The sequence below is a fragment of the Aythya ferina genome, assembly GCF_964211825.1.
Source record: "Aythya ferina genome assembly, chromosome: 2".
In the NCBI taxonomy this organism is placed as follows: Eukaryota; Metazoa; Chordata; class Aves; order Anseriformes; family Anatidae; genus Aythya; species Aythya ferina.
The window spans coordinates 141,594,783-141,615,876 of NC_140297.1; the positions used below are offsets into that span (position 1 = coordinate 141,594,783).

Sequence of the window (21,094 nt, forward strand, 5' to 3'; positions counted from 1 at the left end):
TAGTGTATTTACTTTACTTTCTTCCTTATCACTCTTAGAATGACTGTAAATGCTAGGATAGATCTACCCATACAGAGTAAATGTTGATTTCTCCCTTGGGTAACTTTTCATTAATTTTACTAATAGAAGTCAGTGCTCTTCCTGTAATACACTAGATAAGGTGTTTTTCCTGATACAACATGTTTTTAATCTTGTGAATCATTTTTGTATATGCTTGTTTGCATGTAGTAGATATGTGGGCTAAGTAGTATATGCTACTGTATGTTCACTATGTGCAAGTAATCAGTTGAAAAAAAAAACACAAAAGCTTGTGTTCAAAAAAAAAGTCAAAGAAGAAACAGAATGGATTTAAAAAAAAATGAAGTTAAAATCCTCTTATATGAAGGGTTATTTTGCTTAGTGTAGGCAACTCAACGTTGGCAACATCTTGTGAGTTAAACTGTACTTGACATACTGCATTGTTGCAGAACAGTTTTGTGCATTTCATTACGTGTCATGGATCACCACAAACAGTTTTTAGTTTGACTTTTCTTGAAGTGTTTATGTGACAATATATAATTGTTCACAGAAGCTTTCGTTTCTGAGCTTTTTTGAGGCATGTGTAAGGAGGGGATGTTCTTGGATGACTTTTGTGAAATAAAAATGAAGAACAACAGAAGTCACTTGTGCTTGTCAGCGTGGACTGTGCATGTGTGGCTTTTTTTGTGGTTGGTTTTTATTTAACTAGCAAGTAGTACATGACTTCTCTGTGAAGATAAGGCTGGCAGGTTTTGTTCTCTGATAACACCTGTTTTCCATGCTTTTTTTCCTTTCTGCCATTCCTTTGGTAATAGTCCTGTCATTCATGCATTCTCTAATGCTCTGTATTGATGTCTGTCTTCTACAACTCCACAGTTTTGAATCAGCAGTTGCAGGTGAAATTTTAGCACATCTAAAGTTAAAGAGGATATGTTATTCTGCCTTTATAATGTAAAGGGATCATCTCTTTGTGGTATCATCATTGAAATGGATCACTTCTTGCCTGAAATTGAATGAGGCTACCATATTTTGCCTAAGCAAAGGTTAGGAGTTAATTAGATGATGACTGTACCGTGTTTGTGCTTTTGCTTCTGTTTAAGATTAGTTTAACACTACCGTGACTAAATACAAGTCAGCATGTGGCCAATACAAGGCCTTTATAATCCTGTTTTCTTACCTTGCTATTCTTAAGGTAACATTTTGGTGCGTATTTCAGTAAGCTTGTTAGTGTCAGGCTTTTTATATAAAAGCTTGGCTTAGATTTTTATGCCTTTCTTACACTACTGTTTTTCTTTTTCTTTTTTTTTCTTCGAGTGTTTCTTCATCTAGCAGCCTTATGCACAAATTTAGGAAGATCAGTAAATTTTACTACCTGTAAAACTTAAAAATACACTTCAAAAATATGTAGTGACAAGGTTGTTACTAAATTTGAAATTCTGCCATCAGTATTAGTCCTGCTGAATGCAAAACAGCTGGCTTATAAATGTGGACTTAGATATCAACTAGGGACTGTTACAACCACATATAAAATTACATGCAGTCACAAAAGTGACCACATAATTTTAGGAGAAAGTCAGAGATGGAAGGAGAACTCATCCTGAGGAAGCTTGCCTTTTAATTGTATCTCTTACCTCTTTCTGCAAAATCCAGTTCAATATTCAGAACTGGACTTTGGTTCTCTAACCTTTATGTGCATCTTTCAATTTTATTTAAAGTAGTGGCAAAGACATGATGAACTGAACACAGTTGTAAGTACTGTCTTTAAGTAAGACTAAAAGCAGTTAGCTGCAACTTGTGCTAGTGAATAAAACTGAACAGAACAGCAGAAACCCAAAGGGAACATAGAAGTTCACATTTTTATAAGTTGTAGTAGTTTATTGATAGCAATCATGCATGAAATGGAACTCCCTAAATGTTGATTAAATTCCCAAATGGATCATCTGAGACTATAAAATAGGCTTTGGAGCACTCTTTTCTACATGTGTAATTTTTATTTGTAAACTTTTTTTCCCCTCTGTCCTGTTCCTCGTAAGGTTCTGTGTTCGTATAGTAATTACCTTGTTGGATATATAGTGAGACAGCAAGATAGAAACTAATATCTGCCTGGGCAGGTGATGAAGGAATTCTTCTGGAAGCTATATCAAGGCAGACGAAAGATGAAGATGTTAGGGAACAGCCAGAGTGTTGGTATCATGCCTGACCAAACTGACAGCTTTCTGTCAGATAATGACACGAGTGGCTCAGCAGATGAGAGAAGAAACATAGATATTATTTACCTTGACTAAAGCTAGACGCTTGACACTCTCCCAGAGCAGCTTTGTTACAAAGCTAGGGAAATATGAATTGAATGGAAGGGCTACAAGAGATGTGGAAAAGTTGGTAGGATCTTTGGGCTCAAAGTGATTCAGTGTCTCTGCATGCAGTTGGTTATTTTCTCCTGCTTTCTGGAGAGTGGGCTGTTGCAAATATTTGGGGCTTCCCATGAAGGCTAATATTAGTTAATCTGCTTTGCAGTGCCCAAAGTGTTGGGACAGAATGCACCCTCAGCAAGCTTAGGAAGGACCAAACTCTAGGGAAAGTCCTCAATACACTGGAGGGAAGGGCAAGGGCTGCTAATGAGGGACATCAGGTGGTTTCTGTTGCTTCATCTCTCCAGCTGCTTGAAGTTGAGTAGCAGCAAAGACCCACCTGGACCAGAACAGCCCCATGTGGCAGTACAGGCTGGGGGCTGGCTGACTAGACAGCAGCTTTGCAGGAAAGGAGTAAGGGCCCAGGGGAGGTGGGATCTGGTGTCCCGGTAGGCAGAGTGTTTAACAGTGGCTGCTTGTGAAGATGCGGGCTAATCGTGTTCCAGGTGGCAAATGAAAGAGCAACGCCAAAAGGTTAAGAAAGATGATTACTCCCGGGTCAGGGGAGCTTGTGGACCTGCATGTGCTGTGCTGTGCCTACTTCTGTCTTCTTCAGCCCAAGACAGGTGAACGTACTGCACAGAGCCCACTGGGGGGAAAATTAGGGAATGGAAACATGATGCACAAGGACTGTCTGAGAGAGACAGTTTGCATAGCCTCGAGGAAAAAATGCTAATGGAGAACGTGATTTCTGTGTGCTACCACAGATAGAGAGGTTGGAGGGAGGAAAACAAACATTGGGAACTTCATCGATTCATAGTGAAAGGTTAGGCAGCAACAGGTGCATGTTGCTGTGTAAGAGTTCCTGGTTAAATAATACAAAAATGTTTTTCATGATAAGGGTGGCTAATATTGGAATGGGTTTCTTGGAGAGGCTATGGAATCTTTTGCCTCTAAGACTTAAACTCAACTGAAAATGCCATGAGCAACCTGATCAGGTGTAGGCTTAAGCCTGCTTTCAACACAGTATTTGATTATCTGACCTTCAGAGGGCCCTTCCAACATACCATATAATATTATGGAAGGATAACGGAAGACTTAATGAGGCTTTTATTTGTTGAAGTTGGAAAATAATCCTTTCCATTAACTGCCAGTTTCTCAAGTTTTGGATGTGAAAGCACATCAGATGATCTCCATATGTGAGTTCTGATGGTTATTTTGTTGTTTGTTCTCAGGTTGATTTTGAATACGCCTTCCTACTTGTGTTTCTTACCATGTGCTAGTTAAGCTGTGCCTTACTAGTGTTATATATATGCTCAGATCAAAGTTTTTCTTTAAACTGCAGTGGATTTGGAATCCTATTTTCACCTTTTCTTTCATTTCTACAGCAAAAATTACACAACGAAAGATCTCAGTATTGAAAAAGGCAAAGCTGATAATTTTTTTTTTTTTTTTTTTTTTTTTAATATTCCCTTCTAGGATCCAGATGGAGTGCAACGGAAGGAGTCAGCTGCTTCACCAGCACATGCATGTGTTCGTCCTACAAGAGTGGTATCATCCACCTCCGAAGAGGAAGAAGCATTTACGGAGAAGTTTCTAAAAATTAACTGCAAGTACATCACCAATGGCAAGGTACTTAACGTTTGCATTTTTCATCTACTGTATGGAATGTTAAAAAAAAAAAAAAAAAAAAAAAAAAAAAAAAATACATATAAATCATAAACATGGACTTGAAACCATACGTACTGGCAAAAGCAATGTGTTAGAAGTTAGTAACAAGTTTTGTTTTAAACTTTGTAGTTAGCTTGCTTCACGTTTTTCACTCCTCCCCTAAGTGATTTTTTTAGGTTGATCCTAAACAAGGTTCTATTTCCAGGTTTTAAATGCTCTAGAACACTGGTGTGTAGGAAATAAGAACTGTCAGCCTCAGTAGAAACTTTGCTATACAGGAGAACTTTAAGCAAGGATTTAAATTTACTAGCATACTAGTTATGTGCTATAGTTCCTTGTCAGAATAATATGGAAAGTGTTCACAGCATTTGTCTTTGGCTCACATCTCTACAGACTATTTTATAAAACTTCAAGGAGAATGCTGGTTCTGAAGTTATATAATCCAACGCAGTATCAAACCCATATGGGGTGGGGACTGAATGCTAAACTGTTCAGACTTGAGTGTTGATTTCTGAAGCTTAGTGTGTTATTTAGCCTTTGTCACATGGTAGGAACAGCTTCTGGTGTCTTGTCCTCTCTCCTTGATATACTCCCTGATGATGAAAGATGATGATTCTTTAAAGCTTTTCTGAAGAAAACTTGAGATTCATCTTCTGCTTTCCACTCTAAGTGATTTTGAACCTCATGGTTAATGTTTTATAGGCCACAGATGTGAAATAACAGACTGTTCTTAAACTAAACCCTAGTGAAAGCCTATTTTTTCAACATACTGAATTCCACATGTGCAAGGACTCATGTTAAGATAAAACTGTCACTTTTTTCTCTTTGAAAAACTGTTTATTCTGTATGTTTGGTGACTTGCTAAGGATGCAGCAATTCTTTGATGTAGTGGTTGGAACCTGGAAGCATTTGCCCTGTTACAGTTCTCCTTAGACATCTAAGGCCACTGTTGGAGAAAAGCATGTTGGGCACAGTTAAAGCATTGTGAATATGCTACATCATGGTCAGAGAAGAAGTCAATGTATAGTAACTGACTGTTGCACTGTAGGGTTGCGCCATCACTCACTGTTTATGGTGTAGGTAGACTTGCTCTTTCTAGCAGTCATATTTCTTGCTTCTTCCACAACAGGCTATGGAGGTTAAAATCTTTTTGGTATTTGTTTTGAAGACAAGTATGCTCTGGGTTTTGGTTCTTTTCACTGTTCGTTGGGAGGGAAAAAGGTATCTTAAAGAGTCTACTTTATTGAAAGTGAAACTAATAGAAGAGCTTTAAAATTCATTGGTCTTTATTATGCCTGCTAGTTTACTTGTCTTGTTTAGAAAAGTAGTAGTTAAAGGTGAATTAGCAACACTGAGGCTTTAAAAACAAATCCCTCTCAAGTTGGGTACAAAAATCAGTGTTTGTAAGGTGAAAAGGAGAATACTGACAAGGTTAAAGACTTCGACAAGAAATGAAGAAAGAACTAACAAAATGGTTATCTTCATGTTTCACAAATTCTGAACTATTTTTTGTTCTACTGTGTGTATTCAATAAAATAATGGAATAATTTAGAGGCAACTTCTGGACAAAAACTGCTTGATAGTAATCTTCTCAAACCTCCTAAAAGCACAGTTTACTGAACTGCCTAATCTTAATATTTGGACTCAGCTATGTCATAAAGTTTGGATCTAATCCTCCCTTATCTTGCTTGTTCAGAATTTTGTACCTCAGATATCGTTGAGGATTTAACCCCAATGCTTACTGAGACATAACACTTCAATAGAAAGAAGTTAAAATCTATTCAGATCTTAGTATCTATGTACAGGTGCAATTTAATCGTCTTTATGTAAGTTTTTACTTACATGGATTACCTTTTTTTCTGAACCAGTTTTAAGACTAAAGTGTTCTGTTTTTAACAACTTAGTGTGTCCAGATGGTTTTCAAAAAAAGTGGCTCACTGCTTCTTGAAGCTGTTAAACTCGAAGTTCACTTGAATATGAATTCATTTTGTACCTTTAGCGTCTTTCCTACATACAGGAGAAACTTGACTTCAAGTGATATTTTTAAGTTTTGGTCAAACACCATACTTCATATAACAGTATCAGATTGAACTACTGAATAGCTATATGCAGACTCTCATTTTCACTTCAGTTTGATAGTTTTATATCCTCTTCTACAATAACTACTTAGATGTATGGTCCAAAGGAGGCAAGCCTCCTTTGGATTATTTGGTCCCTTTTTTTTCTTCACTTTTTTTTTTTTTCTTTTTCCCCTGTAGGGCTAGAAGGAAATGGTTGCAGCATACAGGAGCACTGTAGGAGCTCAGTGTGCCAGCCATTGCCCAATCTTTGCTTATGCTGTTGCTCTGATTTGTTTATCTTATTTTTTGACACATCATTGGTACAAATAATTTTTTGAAAATAATTGTCAAGTCTGATTTGAATAAAATATTGTCTGAGCTGTTCATAAAAAGTTCAACAAATATTTGCCTTTGAAGGGACTTGTGCTCAAGCACGTAACAGAGTACTACCATAAGGGAGAAGCTAGGCTGTCACTCCCTGTGTTGGTATGGGTAGGTGAGGGCGTAGGGAGGATTTTATGTAAGTGAGCCCTTACACTGTTCTTCAGTTTGAAGAATATATTAACACTGAAAATATTCCAAGCAGCTTATTCAGGTCAGAGAGGGAGCTTTGGAACTTCCTTTACCCACTCTAAAAACAAAGAATCAAGATAATTATATGGGGCTTGAGTCTTGACGCTATCAGCCTTCTTCAATGACTTTAAAATAATGGATGAGGTTAGATTATTGAAACACAGACAAAAGACAGTAGGTTATTGGTTTTATCCCTACATCAGTGTTACCCATTTCTGGGCACTTTTGTAGAATAGTTGTGACTTGTTCTGTCATAGTATATACATGTAAATGTGTGAGTAACCAGAAAAGTCATTCTAGAACCTAAAATGAATTCATAGTACTAAAATGCTCAAAAATTAATCACTAACTTACAGTTGAGATGATAGTTCTGAGCTGTATGTATTGTAGGAATGCTGATACAGAAGTCTGTCTGATCCATTACAGCAAACTGACAAGGAAATAGAAGTTTCAGGTTGTATCTTTTATCTATGTCTATACAGAACTAGTCCACTCTCAAAAGCAGGAGCTGCTTCAGCTTCCATCATCTGGGGAGGACTAGCATAGTACAATTCTTGACCAGTGGTTGATTAAATGCATGTGTACTGTTCTATATTTTGTTCTGATACTGCCCATATTTTTCTCACAGTAGCATTTGATTTGCTCTCTATGCTGTGGAAACACAAACAATTGAGTAATGCATAATCCACAGGCTTCAAGGAAGCCTTTCTCCTCCAAACAAGTTTGAAGGCAGGAAAGACAAATTATTTCTTAGCCACAGATGTAGCTGAAGTGGTAGTAACACATGTTTGAAGGGAAAAAAAAGGTTATTGTTTATCTGGGTGTTACTTGAACTTGACCTAGCTACCTAGGCTAGCAAACAGTAACTACTGTTAATAACAATGATGGAAGTATTAGTGATGTTTGTGTTATTAATAATCTAATTTCCAGCCCATAAATTTGGGGCAGCTGTTATTTTCTAGAAAAGCACACTCTGAAGTGTTTGTATAGTAACTGTGGATCATGTCAAGTAACTTGAGCCAGAAATGTTGACTTTATATATGGATAACAAAGAAATAGGTCTTCTCTTCTTGAGGAGGTATTAAGCCAGTGTTTTCAAGATACCAGTATGTATTTTTCTACTGCTTTTTGTCATTTCAGGTGCTTGAGCAGCTTCTTAGTCAAGTATGCAAAAAGCCCAGTAGCTTCAATGGTTTAATTCTCTATTTCTCCAAATACAATAAACTTTTAATCTGAAAGTGTATTTCCATTTATTTCTCTACTGAGTATTTACCTATTGGAGTCAAGGTTTTCTTCTAAGGTGAAGATTGATAGCAGCTGAAAAGCTTGCTTATGTGTTCAATTGAGGTTGCTGAGGTAGGCTTTAGAATCTTCCATACTTAACAACTGCCTGATGTGCAGGTTAGTTTTTTTGTTGTTGTTTGTTTGTTTTTCTACCAGAAGTAGAAACAGTCTGACTGTTCTATAAAGCTTCCACTTAAAATAGAAGGTCATTTAAACTTGTTTTTGTTATTTAGTCAGTCTTGCACACTTCTTTGCCTGGACATTTGCATGCAGATGATTAGCTATCTACTGTTCCTCAGTGTCTGATGTGTCTGAATTAACTGGATGTTGTGTTTAGACACATTCCCTTATTGTCCTGGAAACAGACTTTTTTTTTTATAATCCTGAATATGATGACATTTTGTTAGGATATTTATTGACTTGCCAGACCAGTAGGAGCTGGGCGTTTGTGTTGGGGTGGTGGTGGTATTTTTCTGAACTACTACAGGAAAGCTGGAAGCAATATAATTGAAACTAGGATAAAATATGAAAATTCCTTCATACATATTATGTGACGCTAGTCTCCAGATCACTTAAAATGTGTTTGTGGACTTTCTTTGTCTTTAATATACTTATCCGATACAATCTCTTATTCTTCAATATAAGTTAAGTGCCTTTCCCCATATCTTCAATAAGTTTCTACAGTTAAGTTGAGCCCTCTTAATTTCATACCTACTGTTATCATAATGATGTACTCTGTCATTAAAAATGGTTATGGCCTTGGCTTCTGTAGGTCAGAACTGGAGAATATTATTAAAATTCAATTTTGTGTTCTTTAATGGCCATACGTAATTTAGGAATGATGCTGCTTTTTGCTTTGCATTTTTAATTTATAGAGGCCATATCTGTTTAAAGAGAAACAATTGTTCTTATGATTACAATTACAGATTTTTGCAGTCATGCTATATTTTTTTCTAGACTACAGTGAGGAGAACCAAATTCAAAAGGATGACTGTCAACAAAAGTTGGGAATTCCTTTTCGCACCCTGAAAGCTTACTTCCAGAATCCATGCATGCTTGGAGGAAATACTAGCGATTGTTTCAGTGTCTTAAACATCTTGAAATTATGTAAATATGTTCTGACTTCTGAAGTCCTTAGGATGTTCTTTGTACTCTGGCACATGTGAAACCTGACTAGGCACTGAACTACTCAGGACTTACATGTAGACACTTGAGCTGCTTTTGAGACTGTTTCCTTTTTTCATAATGGTGATATCGTTGGTCATTGCTGTAGGCTTTAATTCTTCTTTTGGCTCATTTTCTAGTAGTCTATAATTTCCTGTTCAATATAAGGTATCTTTGTATTTCTACTATGAAGATCATCAGTCATCAAAGTGCTAGGGACAGATTTCTGTCAATGGAAAGAAAGGTAGTTCTATTTTATGCTGTGCTGGTATGTGTTCCTAAAACTACAGAGCAACAATTCTTCTCCAATCTAATATGCAGTCTTGTTGGTCACTGTGAACAACTTAAAAGGAGTCGAATAAAAACCAAGTTCACTCTAAGTTTCAGCAGCGAATAAAGCAACTTTTTTTTTGTGATTTTGCACAAAAGTTTTCAGTGTGTTCTTTAATTTGTAAAGCTCTTAGGATTCACAATCTATAACTGAAGGATCACTGTGATCCTGCTTCAGGTTGTATTTCTTCTAGTTCGTAAATTAAGCTTAAACTTTATTAATCTGACATGAACTGAACGGAATGAATTCCCATAGTAAGCAGCTGTAGTGTTAGCAGTTGCACCGCTTTCTAAGTTGGGTGGGGAGTTCAGAGAATCCTACCACTTATGAATATTAACTTCTTAAGCTTTTCAACATTAAAAGTTCAAAATCTACTTGTATTAATGTCCTGTGGTGGTATCATTTGTGATAAAACTCATCTAAAGGTGCATCTTAGTGCAGCTGTATCTTTTTTAAAAGAAAGTCTTTCTAGAATGAAACTAGACCAAAAATATTAAACACTTGTCCAGTCAATCAACAGGTCAATTAAGTTGGAATGAGTTGTATCGAATACTGCTGTCACTTTTGTGTGAGAAAATGGAGACAAATTTCTGCTTATGAGACTTTTTTTCTTGAAAAGAGGAAAAATAAGAAGAGTTAAGAGTTAGGTTTTATGAAAAAAATGCTTGAAGCTTCCTACCAAAATAGCAAAAAGCCCTATGGTTGTCTAGAAAAGATAAATCTTTATCTCAGAGGAGCCTCCTAGCATATTCTGTAGGTTGGAAGAAACGTGTTTTTTCTCCTTAAACTAATCATTAGATAATTGTTAAGAATGAATAGGGACAAAACTAGTTGGTGTTTTTTTTTTTTTTTTTTTTTAGGAAGTAAGGGGTCATTAATTTTCTTCCCCACGACAAGTGTTAGGTTTCCAGGTAACTGTAAGAAAACAAACTGTATAAAGTTGCTTAAAGATTTAAAAAAAAAAAAAAAAAAAAAAAAAAAAAATTTAGAAAACACTTTTCCCTACAAAAAAGTGAATAAGCTGAAATATAAAGGAGAAAATTTACCACTTTTTTTTTCCTCTCATTTTAGGGTACAGTCAATGGTGTGCTGCTAGTGACGCCAAATAATATAATGTTTGATCCTCATAAAATGGATCCTCTGGTCCAAGAGAACGGCTGTGAAGAGTATGGCATCATGTGTCCCATGGAAGAAGTGATGTCAGCTGCTTTGTATAAGGAAATTGTGGACAGCAAAATTAAGGATTCATTAAGCATGTAAGATAGAATAGTATTTATGAAGCTTTGAGTAAATATATGGCTGACCATGCAAAACTAGCACAAACACATTCTTTTTTTCTGTTTTCCTTTATGAGAATGTCCAAGATTGGCTTGGAGAAAACATGGAGAAAGCTTGCTTTGTTTTAAGCTCTCACATTCATTAATACTTTGAGAATATCTCCTCTTCTATATATGTGTATTTTCCTTTTATAGTCTCTTTAAAAAAAAAAAAATAAAAATAAAAATGGGGGAGAGGGTACCATAGCACTTCCTCTTCCCCTTTTCCACCATGTAACAGATAAACCTGAATCTTTGAAAATGTGGAAACTGCACAAAATAGAAAAGCTCAGCTTAAACAACTTTAGGTACAAAACTTTGTGTACCACTTTCTACTTGCTTCTCAAACTGGCTTCCTATACCTTCTTTTTGTTCTGCTAAAAAAAAAAAAAAAAATTAAGACTAATTTTCAGAGGTTTGTGTATATTTTTATGGCATTAGGAATTTACTTTTTTCCTTTTTGACTGGGAGAAAAACTGTGTTCCTAACCCTAATCTAGAATTGTTTAAAGTGAATAGAATGGTTGGCAACTCTTAATAGCCGGTGCTTTTTGTGGTAGGCATTTAAAACTGACTTTAAACAGCAGCGTGAAAAAAAATATCTTTGTTCCATTCTGTCTTTTTCCTAATTTTATATGATCCTCAGGAATAGTATGCATTCTAATATTAAATCAAAAGAGACTTTTAAAAATAGTAAAATAAAAATCATGCTATCTGTCACTGTCCATACAGCATAAACATTTGCAGACTACCTTTAATCATCTAACTGCAGGGAAGTATACAACTGTAACCAAGGTATTTTCCTAGGCAGAGCTCATATATACATGTATATATTTGAGTAAAGCTGTTTTCCTGATGTATAACTTTTTCTAAATATGCAACCATCTTCTGTAAGGAGGTGCTAGTTGTCCTATACTGAGGCCTAAGTTACGAACCCATTCAGTAGCTATGAAAAATGCTCTTTTAAACTTCTTACAGGTAGCGTGCCATTATATTTCTCGATAATCATAAATACTTTGACACCTAGAAGAAGTAACTCTTACATCTCTTTTTTTTATGTGCAGATTCAACAGAGACCTAGTAATAGGTTGAGGCCATATTGACATGGCCTTGTTTGCTCTCTGAAGTCATGTGTTTCCTGAAAGTAACTAATGTATGTCTTGCTACATTAGTACTTTTGGGGTTTTTGATGTACAGTGATGCCATTGGTTTGACTTCTGGGAGTTTAAAAACTCCATCTGGAAAACAGTCATCTAATTTTCATAATTTCATTACCTGCACTAGGAACTACAAGGATTTTTTTTTAATCTACCTTTTTCAATCATAATATTGCAGTTGCAAAAAAAGTCTTTCCCAGCATGTTTAGCATTTCAATGATTCAACTTTGACTTACAAATTTATCTTCAATATTCTATAGATTTTTGTGCTTTTATAGCACATGCATTTGTTTTTATTTTTGCCTCTAATATATACGCATGTGGAATGAAAACATACCTGATAAGAAAAGGTTACACAGCATTTGAAGTCTTGGATGTCTGGTTTGTTTCATCTTTCTTGTCCAACTTCTATAAACTATGCATGGTAACTTTTAACATTTTCTTTGGTCCCAGCACTTTTATGCTTCAAAATCTGAGGCATGTTTGTGAACTTTTGGTAAAACACAATGCAAATTCCTGAAGTTTGTAACCAAAACTCTTAACAGCTACAGCTAAATCAGACAAGACCTTCTGTGTGTCTTAAAGTATTTGAGACTTCTTGTGTTTCTATATTTTTTTCTAAATATTTCACTGCTATGGTTAACTCTTTTACCAACTGTAAAACCAAAAACAAATTTGGAAAAGCAACACGAATACTGAAAGTAATCTTATTGGCGTAATGGAAACATATCATAAAACTGATGCGTTCTTTAGTTATTAAATGTCATGCTGTAAGGTTTTTATATATAAACAACAATCCATACTGAAATTGCACATTTTCAGATATATTTTTCCACTTTTTCTCATATTTCTGGTACCTTAGATTGTTATCAATGTAATCTTGAAAAATTGGAAATAGCCCAATCTAACAAGCGATAAATCCTAAACTCTATTCCTCAAGCTTTGTAAGCAAAATTACTATGTTAGCACAATCTTAGCATCAACCTCATATTGACATTTGAGTAAGAGGATGTATGTTTTTGCAAACATCCTGGATTTTAATGATGTCTAAGTGACGTTAGTAACTGAATAAAAAGTTTTGTAGAAATGCAGACTGGAATTATCCCTTTTCAGTGTGGGAGATTAAGGTACAAACTTCTTAAAGGTACTTGATACTAGGTAATAGAAGTTCTCTTGTGGTAACTGGTCTTCATTTCACAACTCTAGTCAAGAGTAAGCTTAAGCATGAGAAACTCCTAATTAAGGTTGTACAACACTAAATTTCTTTGAAAATACTGATACAAGCCTGAGTCATATTGGTATAGTTGAACATATTCACAGTCACCTCAAATTAAACAAGTTTTAGGAAACCTTTATCTTATTTCTAAAGGCAGGTTTTAAATAATGTAATGTAATGTCACGGAGAAAGCAAGTTCGTTTTTTATGCCTGCTTTTATTTTTTCATGTGTTATTTATCAACATTTGATGTCTGTTCTTTCAAATGTTCTGTTGTACCAAGTAGTTTAGGATTTATTTATCTTAACAGTGGTAAAATGTCATACCTGACTGGTGAGCACACTGTTGGATATTTTCCAGAATAGTAAGATCTTGATACAAATCTACCTTGATGGTTCCTATTGTTCTGTATTGACTTGCTTAGCCACGATTAGACCAGGTGATTTAATGCTGATATATTACCAGTGAGCTAGATTGCAACTTTATAATAAATGGGACAGATCTATGAAATTATACTGGCCTCTTTGGTAGACAAAACTTAAAAGATTGTGGAGGACTTCAGCCATTGGATTTTAGGGTTGCTTGTAGCTCTTTGTTTTTTTTCTTTCTTGTGTTTTTTACTTCATTTTCTACTTTAAGCATCTGAAGCAGTTTTGATGGTTTCATAAGAATTTCTGCTTGCAAAAATAAGGTGAGATTGGGAGGTCACATCTATGTCATATAGCCAAAAGGTATGCTGTAAGCTTACTGCTACAGAGATGCATTATGTAAACATATTGGTGCTTGCTTCTACTTGCTGATACTCTACAGGATTAAGAGGGATGGGGTGGGCATGGGAGGAGTTTATTTTTAAGACTAAAAGAAGTAATTCTTTTAGCATTAAACTTACTAAAGAAAAAGGCTCTGCAATAAAGGGCACCTGTTATTGTAATTACTCTTATTTGCTCAACAGAGACATAGAACAGCTGTCTGTAAGGGAACTTGGCCACTCCAAGAAAGCTGCAAAGAGCAATACAGATGAAATGGATTCAAGGATCCGGGATACAGGCAATGACAGCGCTAGCACTGCCCCAAGGAGTACGGAGGAGTCTCTTTCAGAAGACGTGTTCACAGAATCAGAACTCTCTCCAATACGTGAGGAACTTGTTTCCTCGGATGAGCTTCGACAAGGCAAATCTTCTGGAGCATCATCAGAATCTGTCCAAACAATAAACCAAACGAGTGCAGAATGTTTAACAATAATTTCGGACTCGAAAGAAGCTGACAGTGACTTAAAACTCAGTGCTGAAATGGTTGTAAATGTTAAACAGTTTAGTACCCACAGTTTAGGTTCAGAAAGCGCAGAGATGGCTGTAAAGGGGGTACAGGAATCTAGTGAAAATACTGGGAATGTGCTCCAGCAGTCGAGGCAAGACCCACATGGTAGCAAAGAACAGAACAAAGAGACAAAAATGGACCAAGGTCAAGATTCTACGCAAGCAAAAGAGCCAGAAATACAGAGTAAGACAGAAGAAAGTCCACATTGTGAAGATACCACAGACTCTCCAAAGAAAGCGACTACTAGCAAAGGAAAAGTAGTGAAAGAGCGAACTCAAGACTCCGAGACAGAAGTTGAGGAACTTCGCAAACTCTGGAAGACCCATACTATGCAACAAACCAAACAACAAAGAGAAAACATGCATCAGGATTCACAAAAAGAAATCAGTCAAAAAACTGTGGCTGCAGGAGAAGGGCAACCAGAAGGTGAGTCAGTATTTATGGATGGTGTTAGCCTTCAGACTTGCAATGCATTTCTCTTCAGCTCTTGAGAATTTTCTGTTTTCTGCTCTGCAGAACACATCGTCATGTATTGTTTATTTCTCACTGCCTTGAAGATCTACTTAAGCTATACTTATTTAAACCAGTGGGAAAATTTTGCTCAGGAAATTGAAAACGTAAATACCTTTGTGACTGATACTTTTCTTCGTTGAAATTGTTTAAGATCATATTAAAATTCGCAGTATATTTGTAGGGGACACTTCAATGAACCTGTATGATTAGATTCTTGATACATTGGTCTCTGTAGAGCTCAAAATCAAAAGTGTTCCTTAGCAGTCAGCTAACTGTTGCTTAAATTTTGCTCCTGTGTATGAATAAATTTCAGGGAATGAATTTAATTTCATTTATGGTACATACATGTATACCTTGTGGTTAAGGTTCATGATGTGAGCAGCAAACATTGGAGGCTTAATATAAGACTGAAACTTAAAACGGTTTTCAGACCATTCACTTACAACTTGTAATACTTTCATGCTGACCAGATCAAGCTTGAACATATGAAAAGTACTTCTCAGGGCAAATAAGAGCTAGATGGTAAAACTAATGCTATGAATGTGGGGAATATGTAGATTTACAAAGGAGTATCCTTACTCCTCTGTAAGATCAGGCTATAGGATTATTATTTAGAAGCTATTTTGAAAGTCTGAAGTTATTCAATTCATATATTTAAAAAAAAATAAATGTCATATTTAAATAGCTTAGATGTTTCTGAATATACTTCATTATGCTTTACAAAAACTTTTTAGGTCACTTTCTGATACCCCACTATCTTACTAATGGAGATAAACTAGTCATTTCAATTGTGCAGTATTTGGAGGTGGCTATAAAGAAAGCCTAACTTTAATGCCTGCCACATACTGATAGAGTATGTATGAAATGCATTTGATGGTTGTATTGTTTTCTTTTAGTAACTAGAAGCTGAGGTTATATTGAATAAAAATAAATTCTTTAGCAGAAATTGTTACATTTGAGGTTCTGAAATGATTCAGATTTTTTGTTTCTTCTCCTGTTAAGCAAGTAGCTTAATTTCAAAATCTGGAACAGGCTAATAGTTGCATCACTCTGAGAAGTTTGGTTTTTACATCTTAATACTTAAGACAATCCTCTGGCAAAGATGTCAGTTGACATAAGTTGCTCTTTATGGCTTTAAAAAAAAATAATAATGCAAGCACAAGTATTCTCTGCCACTGTAGCTGTTCTCCTAACAATTGAATGTTACCTGTAATTTAGCTATATCGAATACTTATTTTTTTCTGGTTTTACTAAAGATTCTTATTTAGTAATACTAAGTTTTTTCCATGCAAGATGAACTGTACAGTCACAGAGTATACATATATATAATCAGCCTCTCACTCAGAGGGATACAAGCTAGAAGCTTGCTTTTTGGAGACTTGTGCTAATGGCTTCACTCAAAATAGTACATTTTTTACTAGCATTTGAGTTGTATTAACAATTTCTGCTGATTTTATTTGTGTTCATGAATATTTCAGTCTAGACAGATGTAATGAAACATATACTGGCTTCATCTATAGGCAAACTTAAATAGAGCCAAGGTAGAAGTATAGATCTATTCCTTGACTTCTGAAGATCACCAAAGACTACATTTAAGACAGGTCTACTAGCGATAGATCACATCTCATGGGAAGAGTGAGATGCTATAAAAACTTCTGTGTTCTGTCTATTGTACTCCTTAAAAGTGTCTGTTTACCACTTAGCTGGATATTGGTAAAAAGGAAACAAAGCATAAGAGCCAATAACCACTACTAGAATCTTATTTTTCTGTATTTAGTTTTTTTTTTTTTGTATTAAATACAGAAATTAGGAGAATACACACACACACACACAAAGAGAATTGCAAAATTGCAAATAGCCCCTTTGACATTTTGGGGTAGGGACAGATTATTAATTTTGGTTCTCTCATCTAGATGAATATAAATCTTACTGATTTTTCTAATTTAAGGGACTATACAAATCCCATTTCTTAGGGCTCTAGATCAGATGTAGCAGTGTAAAACTTCTAAAGGACCAAAATACAAATGTCAGATTGTTTTGAGTTTCTTCTCTTAAGCTGCCAGAAAATTCACATGCCAGTGCTGTGGAACTGGGGAAAACCCCACTATGAAGTGGGGTTTTGTTTGTCGTCTTTTTAAAATCTGACAATTTATCTTACAGTTTATAGGCTTATAAAATATTTCTGGATCACACGTGCTATAACTATTCTACCATACCATATACTGTAGGTATAATCCTAAAATATAAGTGTAATGTCAGTACCCATTTAGATACTTACTGGAAAAAAGCATACAAACAAAAAACATTATTTTATGAAACAATACAATTCTAAACTTTGTGTTGAAAACTAGATTCAAAGCATACAGTAGAGATATTTATAGATGAAGAAGGTGATATTTGCTCATGTGCTCATTGTATTGGTAGTCTGCATGGTCACACTGATGGTAAGCTTCAGCTGTAACCAACAGATGAGTCTCCTAGAAAGCTGAAACATGTCTGTACGTACCTTTAACAACAGAGACAGGCTAAATCCTTTGTGACGATCAGAACTCTGAAAACTTGCACTTTCCTTCCTGCTTTAAAAAGTCTCTTGTGGCTGTAGCTCATGTTCTAGGATTTGAACAATTATTCTGGCAAAGAAATAATTCTGAGAAGGCTTCTTCCGTAACCCTGTGCTGACTTGACAATCCAGACCTTGAGGGTAATCATTTAATTTTGCTTGTTCAATTAAATACAGTACTGGCAGGAAAAGCCCCATACTGCAACATCTGGTATACTTTATCATGAAGTGGTGTTCATACCTTTGAAGTGTTTGAAATATCTAACAAATTAAAACTTATCTTAGTTGTCTATTAGCAGTACTGGTAATTTTCTTCTTTAAAGGAAAAGTAATTACTGAGCAGCTTTTACATCTGTAAAGTACTTATTTAAGTGTCTTTTGCATGTGTGTGGAGGCTTTTTAAGTGTGGTGTCTGAATCAGTGTTGAGGGATATGCATTGAGAACATCTTCTGAAAGCCTTTCAGGCATGGCTGAAGGATTGAAGGTCAACTGGGGTTGGAAGTAAAAATGTAGAGCGCAACATATTTGAATATTAAGTTAATTCTGCTAATGGTATAATTTAGCACAACTTTTTTTGTGTTTAACTGACCTTATGTCAGGTAAACATCTTATCTAGTTATTTCCTATTACAAAAGTGGTCAATCATTCTATTAAATCCTATTGTATGTTGTGGATAGCTTATTTTTCTTTACTAATAGGTTCTTCCCATGTGAAAGAGAAACGAAGACATCGATCTCACAAGTTTTTGCTTCTCAAGGTTGGAAAACCTATGAGAAAAACATTCGTTTCACAAGCAAGTGCATCAATGCAACAGTATGCTCAGAGAGATAAAAAACATGAGTACTGGTTTGCTGTTCCACAAGAAAGGTAAGAAAGGTAGACTAGAAAAAAAAATATGAAAGTTTCCTCTGTGTATTTTGGGTTTTTCCCTACCCCATTCTTTTGGTGTCTGTCTATAAAGAAATAGAGCCCAGGATATTGATGATTGGCTTTACTTAATGCCTGAATACCTCATTACCATATTGAAGTTTTCCTTCGTTATTTGCAGGTTCAGTCAATAGTCTCTCATTATTTGGGCTTTTGTAGCAAGTAAAAATCAAACATTCATGTAAATGGGGTCTGATGAAAGAAGTGAGTTCTGCAGGGAAGGATATATTTATTTTTTTTTAATTGCCGTTATCTGTGCTTCCCATTGCTTGGAAAAAATATTTCTCTCTAGAGCTCTGAGTTGAATAGAATTAGCTGGGGTACTTCTGTTTTATCGTTATGGAACAAAAATATTTTCTAGGAAGCAACTTAAACACATCTACTGGAAAAAATGTCTAAATTAGCTGCAGTGACATGAGATGTCCATGCTTACTAGTAAAGTCTTGCATTTCTTAAATGATCTTTGCTACTAGTAAACTGTGACTTATTTTCAACTTGAAAATGTGATTTTTTTCCTAAGGTATTGGAGTTTATTATGACAGAAGAGATAAATAAATAAATAAAAAGCAACCCAAACAAAAAGCAATTATCAGATGTCATCTTGTATAAATACCTACACACAATGATGAAGTCACTTTTCCATCTTTTCTTTTGAGCTGAATGGCATAGAATGTCCAGTTGGGGCACTGCAGTTGAGGACAGATATCGATCAATTGGAGAGAGTCCAGAGGAAAGCAGCAAGACTAATTAATGCCTAGAAAGTGTAACATATAAGGAAAATTAGAAGTAAGTGGGGTTCTTTAATCTAAAGGAGAAAAGATTGATTACAAACACAAAAATCATTTCATACTTAAAAGTTGTCTGCAATGAGAAAGGCAGTAGTCTTTCTTCATGTCCATTGTGAATGGAGACATGTAACACACTGAAATGACGTCAAAATACTTGAGTTTTTCAGCAGAGAGAACTGAGTCTAGCACATTACTAATCTGGTTTTAAAATCACCCTCACTACCCTCAAGTGGTATAGATTTTTTCCATTTCTTGACAGCTGGTAAAAATATGTCTTTGGTTTATTTTCTAATGTAACAGTGCAAGTACTTACTTTCAGGAGAAAGCAGAATGTGTCACCTATTTCAGAAGTAGTTCTTAGCTGACAGTCTCTGACCTCCTTGGTAATGACTCCACCCATACGTGGTTTCTCTCTCTAACTGTATGGCAGATCAGTGATTTGTTTTTTATCCATACAGTGTGTACAATGTACACTAAAATGTACACATGTAAATGTACACATCTGCATGTGGGCAGATTTTTTCAGTGCTTAACTTGTTTAGTGCTACTCTGCATAGGTCAAACTATTTAGTGTCAAGATAGGTGAAAGAAAACTAGTGATAAGAAATAATGCAGGATTGTGAGATAACTACTTTTCTATTTCATTGTTCGTAATCTCAAGTAAGCCTATCAGGGAAGGAATGTTCTGGATTTTCTTAAACGTTATTTTTTTTTAATTATTATTTTTTAACTGCTGTTACTATGAATTTAAAGCTGTTTTAATAGCAGAAGGCCTTGCTTTCATTTTTTATTTTTCCTACTTCTTGTAGGACATTTGAAATGGATACATCAGTGCATGAGGAACCTGAAGCTTCCCTTTCTGACTTTGTCATAGAATTTGTTAAGCCTTATGCATCTGAAATGTTTTCTCTTTTACTGTCAGAGAACAATTTATCTTTTTCCTTTTATCAGTGTTATCTGGAAACCTTTAATTTTAACAAGAGAGCTGTCTTTGAATAACTGACCATGTTCAGAGGCTTTTAATACGTACCCATGTTACACATCCTTTTAGACGGCTGCACAGGCAAATTATAGCTGCATTTTTTGAGGCTTTGCTGCCATGTATTTTTTGCTATTCCAGTTTTATAGGTCTTTAGTAAGAAAGGAGGGGGAAAATGTCCAAAGACTTTTCTTCACACTAATCCAGTGTGCAGACCAACTGTAACAAATACCTCTGAAGAGAGACATGGGAATACCCAAACTCTAGAATTTGTGTCACTGGTCACTTAGCTCTAAAGCTGTCTCTTCCACGATGAGATAAGTGCAATGAATCCAGTAGTTCTTTTTTCTAAATGCTCTGTGTCCATTTGGGAAATAATTAAGCAACATAGACTGGCACCTGTCTAAAGAACTTTCTTCTGGGAATTTGTGCATTTTGTTTTTCCAAACTGGAAAACCATACCATTTGTGGTAGGTAACTTAAAGGGAGGTAACTTAAAGATTGGGTATTTACTGCAGTGCTACAGACCAGGTAGCCTCTAGCTTCATCTAGTTATGTATATGCACATTTTCAGCCTTACTTTCTCACATAAGTAGAGATTCTCAGTCTATGTGACTTTGGTTACATTTCTAGAAGTCTTAAGCTCTTTGAGGGTAGAGAAAACAGACATACAGACTTCTTTTAAAATCCTGTTTGTGTTTATATTTCATGTACTTTTAAAATAATATGAAAAATATCTTAAAACTTTATTTTGGAAGTTATTTCAACTGGAATACTGTTTCCAATTGGATGGTAATGGTTGGAAGGTCTGTGCTCTTATATGAGAACAGCTAGTCACTTGCCAGTTTTTCATTTTCCTCCAGTGTGAGCTTC

General features: G+C 35.4%; 1 protein-coding gene across 7 annotated transcripts in view; it reads left to right on the forward strand.

Annotated features, from left to right (window-relative positions):
* Positions 1-21,094, forward strand: part of OXR1 (oxidation resistance 1) — a 268,713-nt gene that overhangs the window by 214,386 nt on the left and 33,233 nt on the right. For all 7 annotated transcript variants that reach the window (XM_084509713.1, XM_084509712.1, XM_084509714.1 and 4 more), the window contains 4 exons: positions 3,846-3,998; positions 10,521-10,705; positions 14,089-14,879; positions 18,226-18,394. In XM_084509713.1, the coding sequence (XP_084365839.1) occupies positions 3,846-3,998; positions 10,521-10,705; positions 14,089-14,879; positions 18,226-18,394 (1,298 nt within the window). The remainder of the gene's footprint in view (positions 1-3,845; positions 3,999-10,520; positions 10,706-14,088; positions 14,880-18,225; positions 18,395-21,094) is intronic.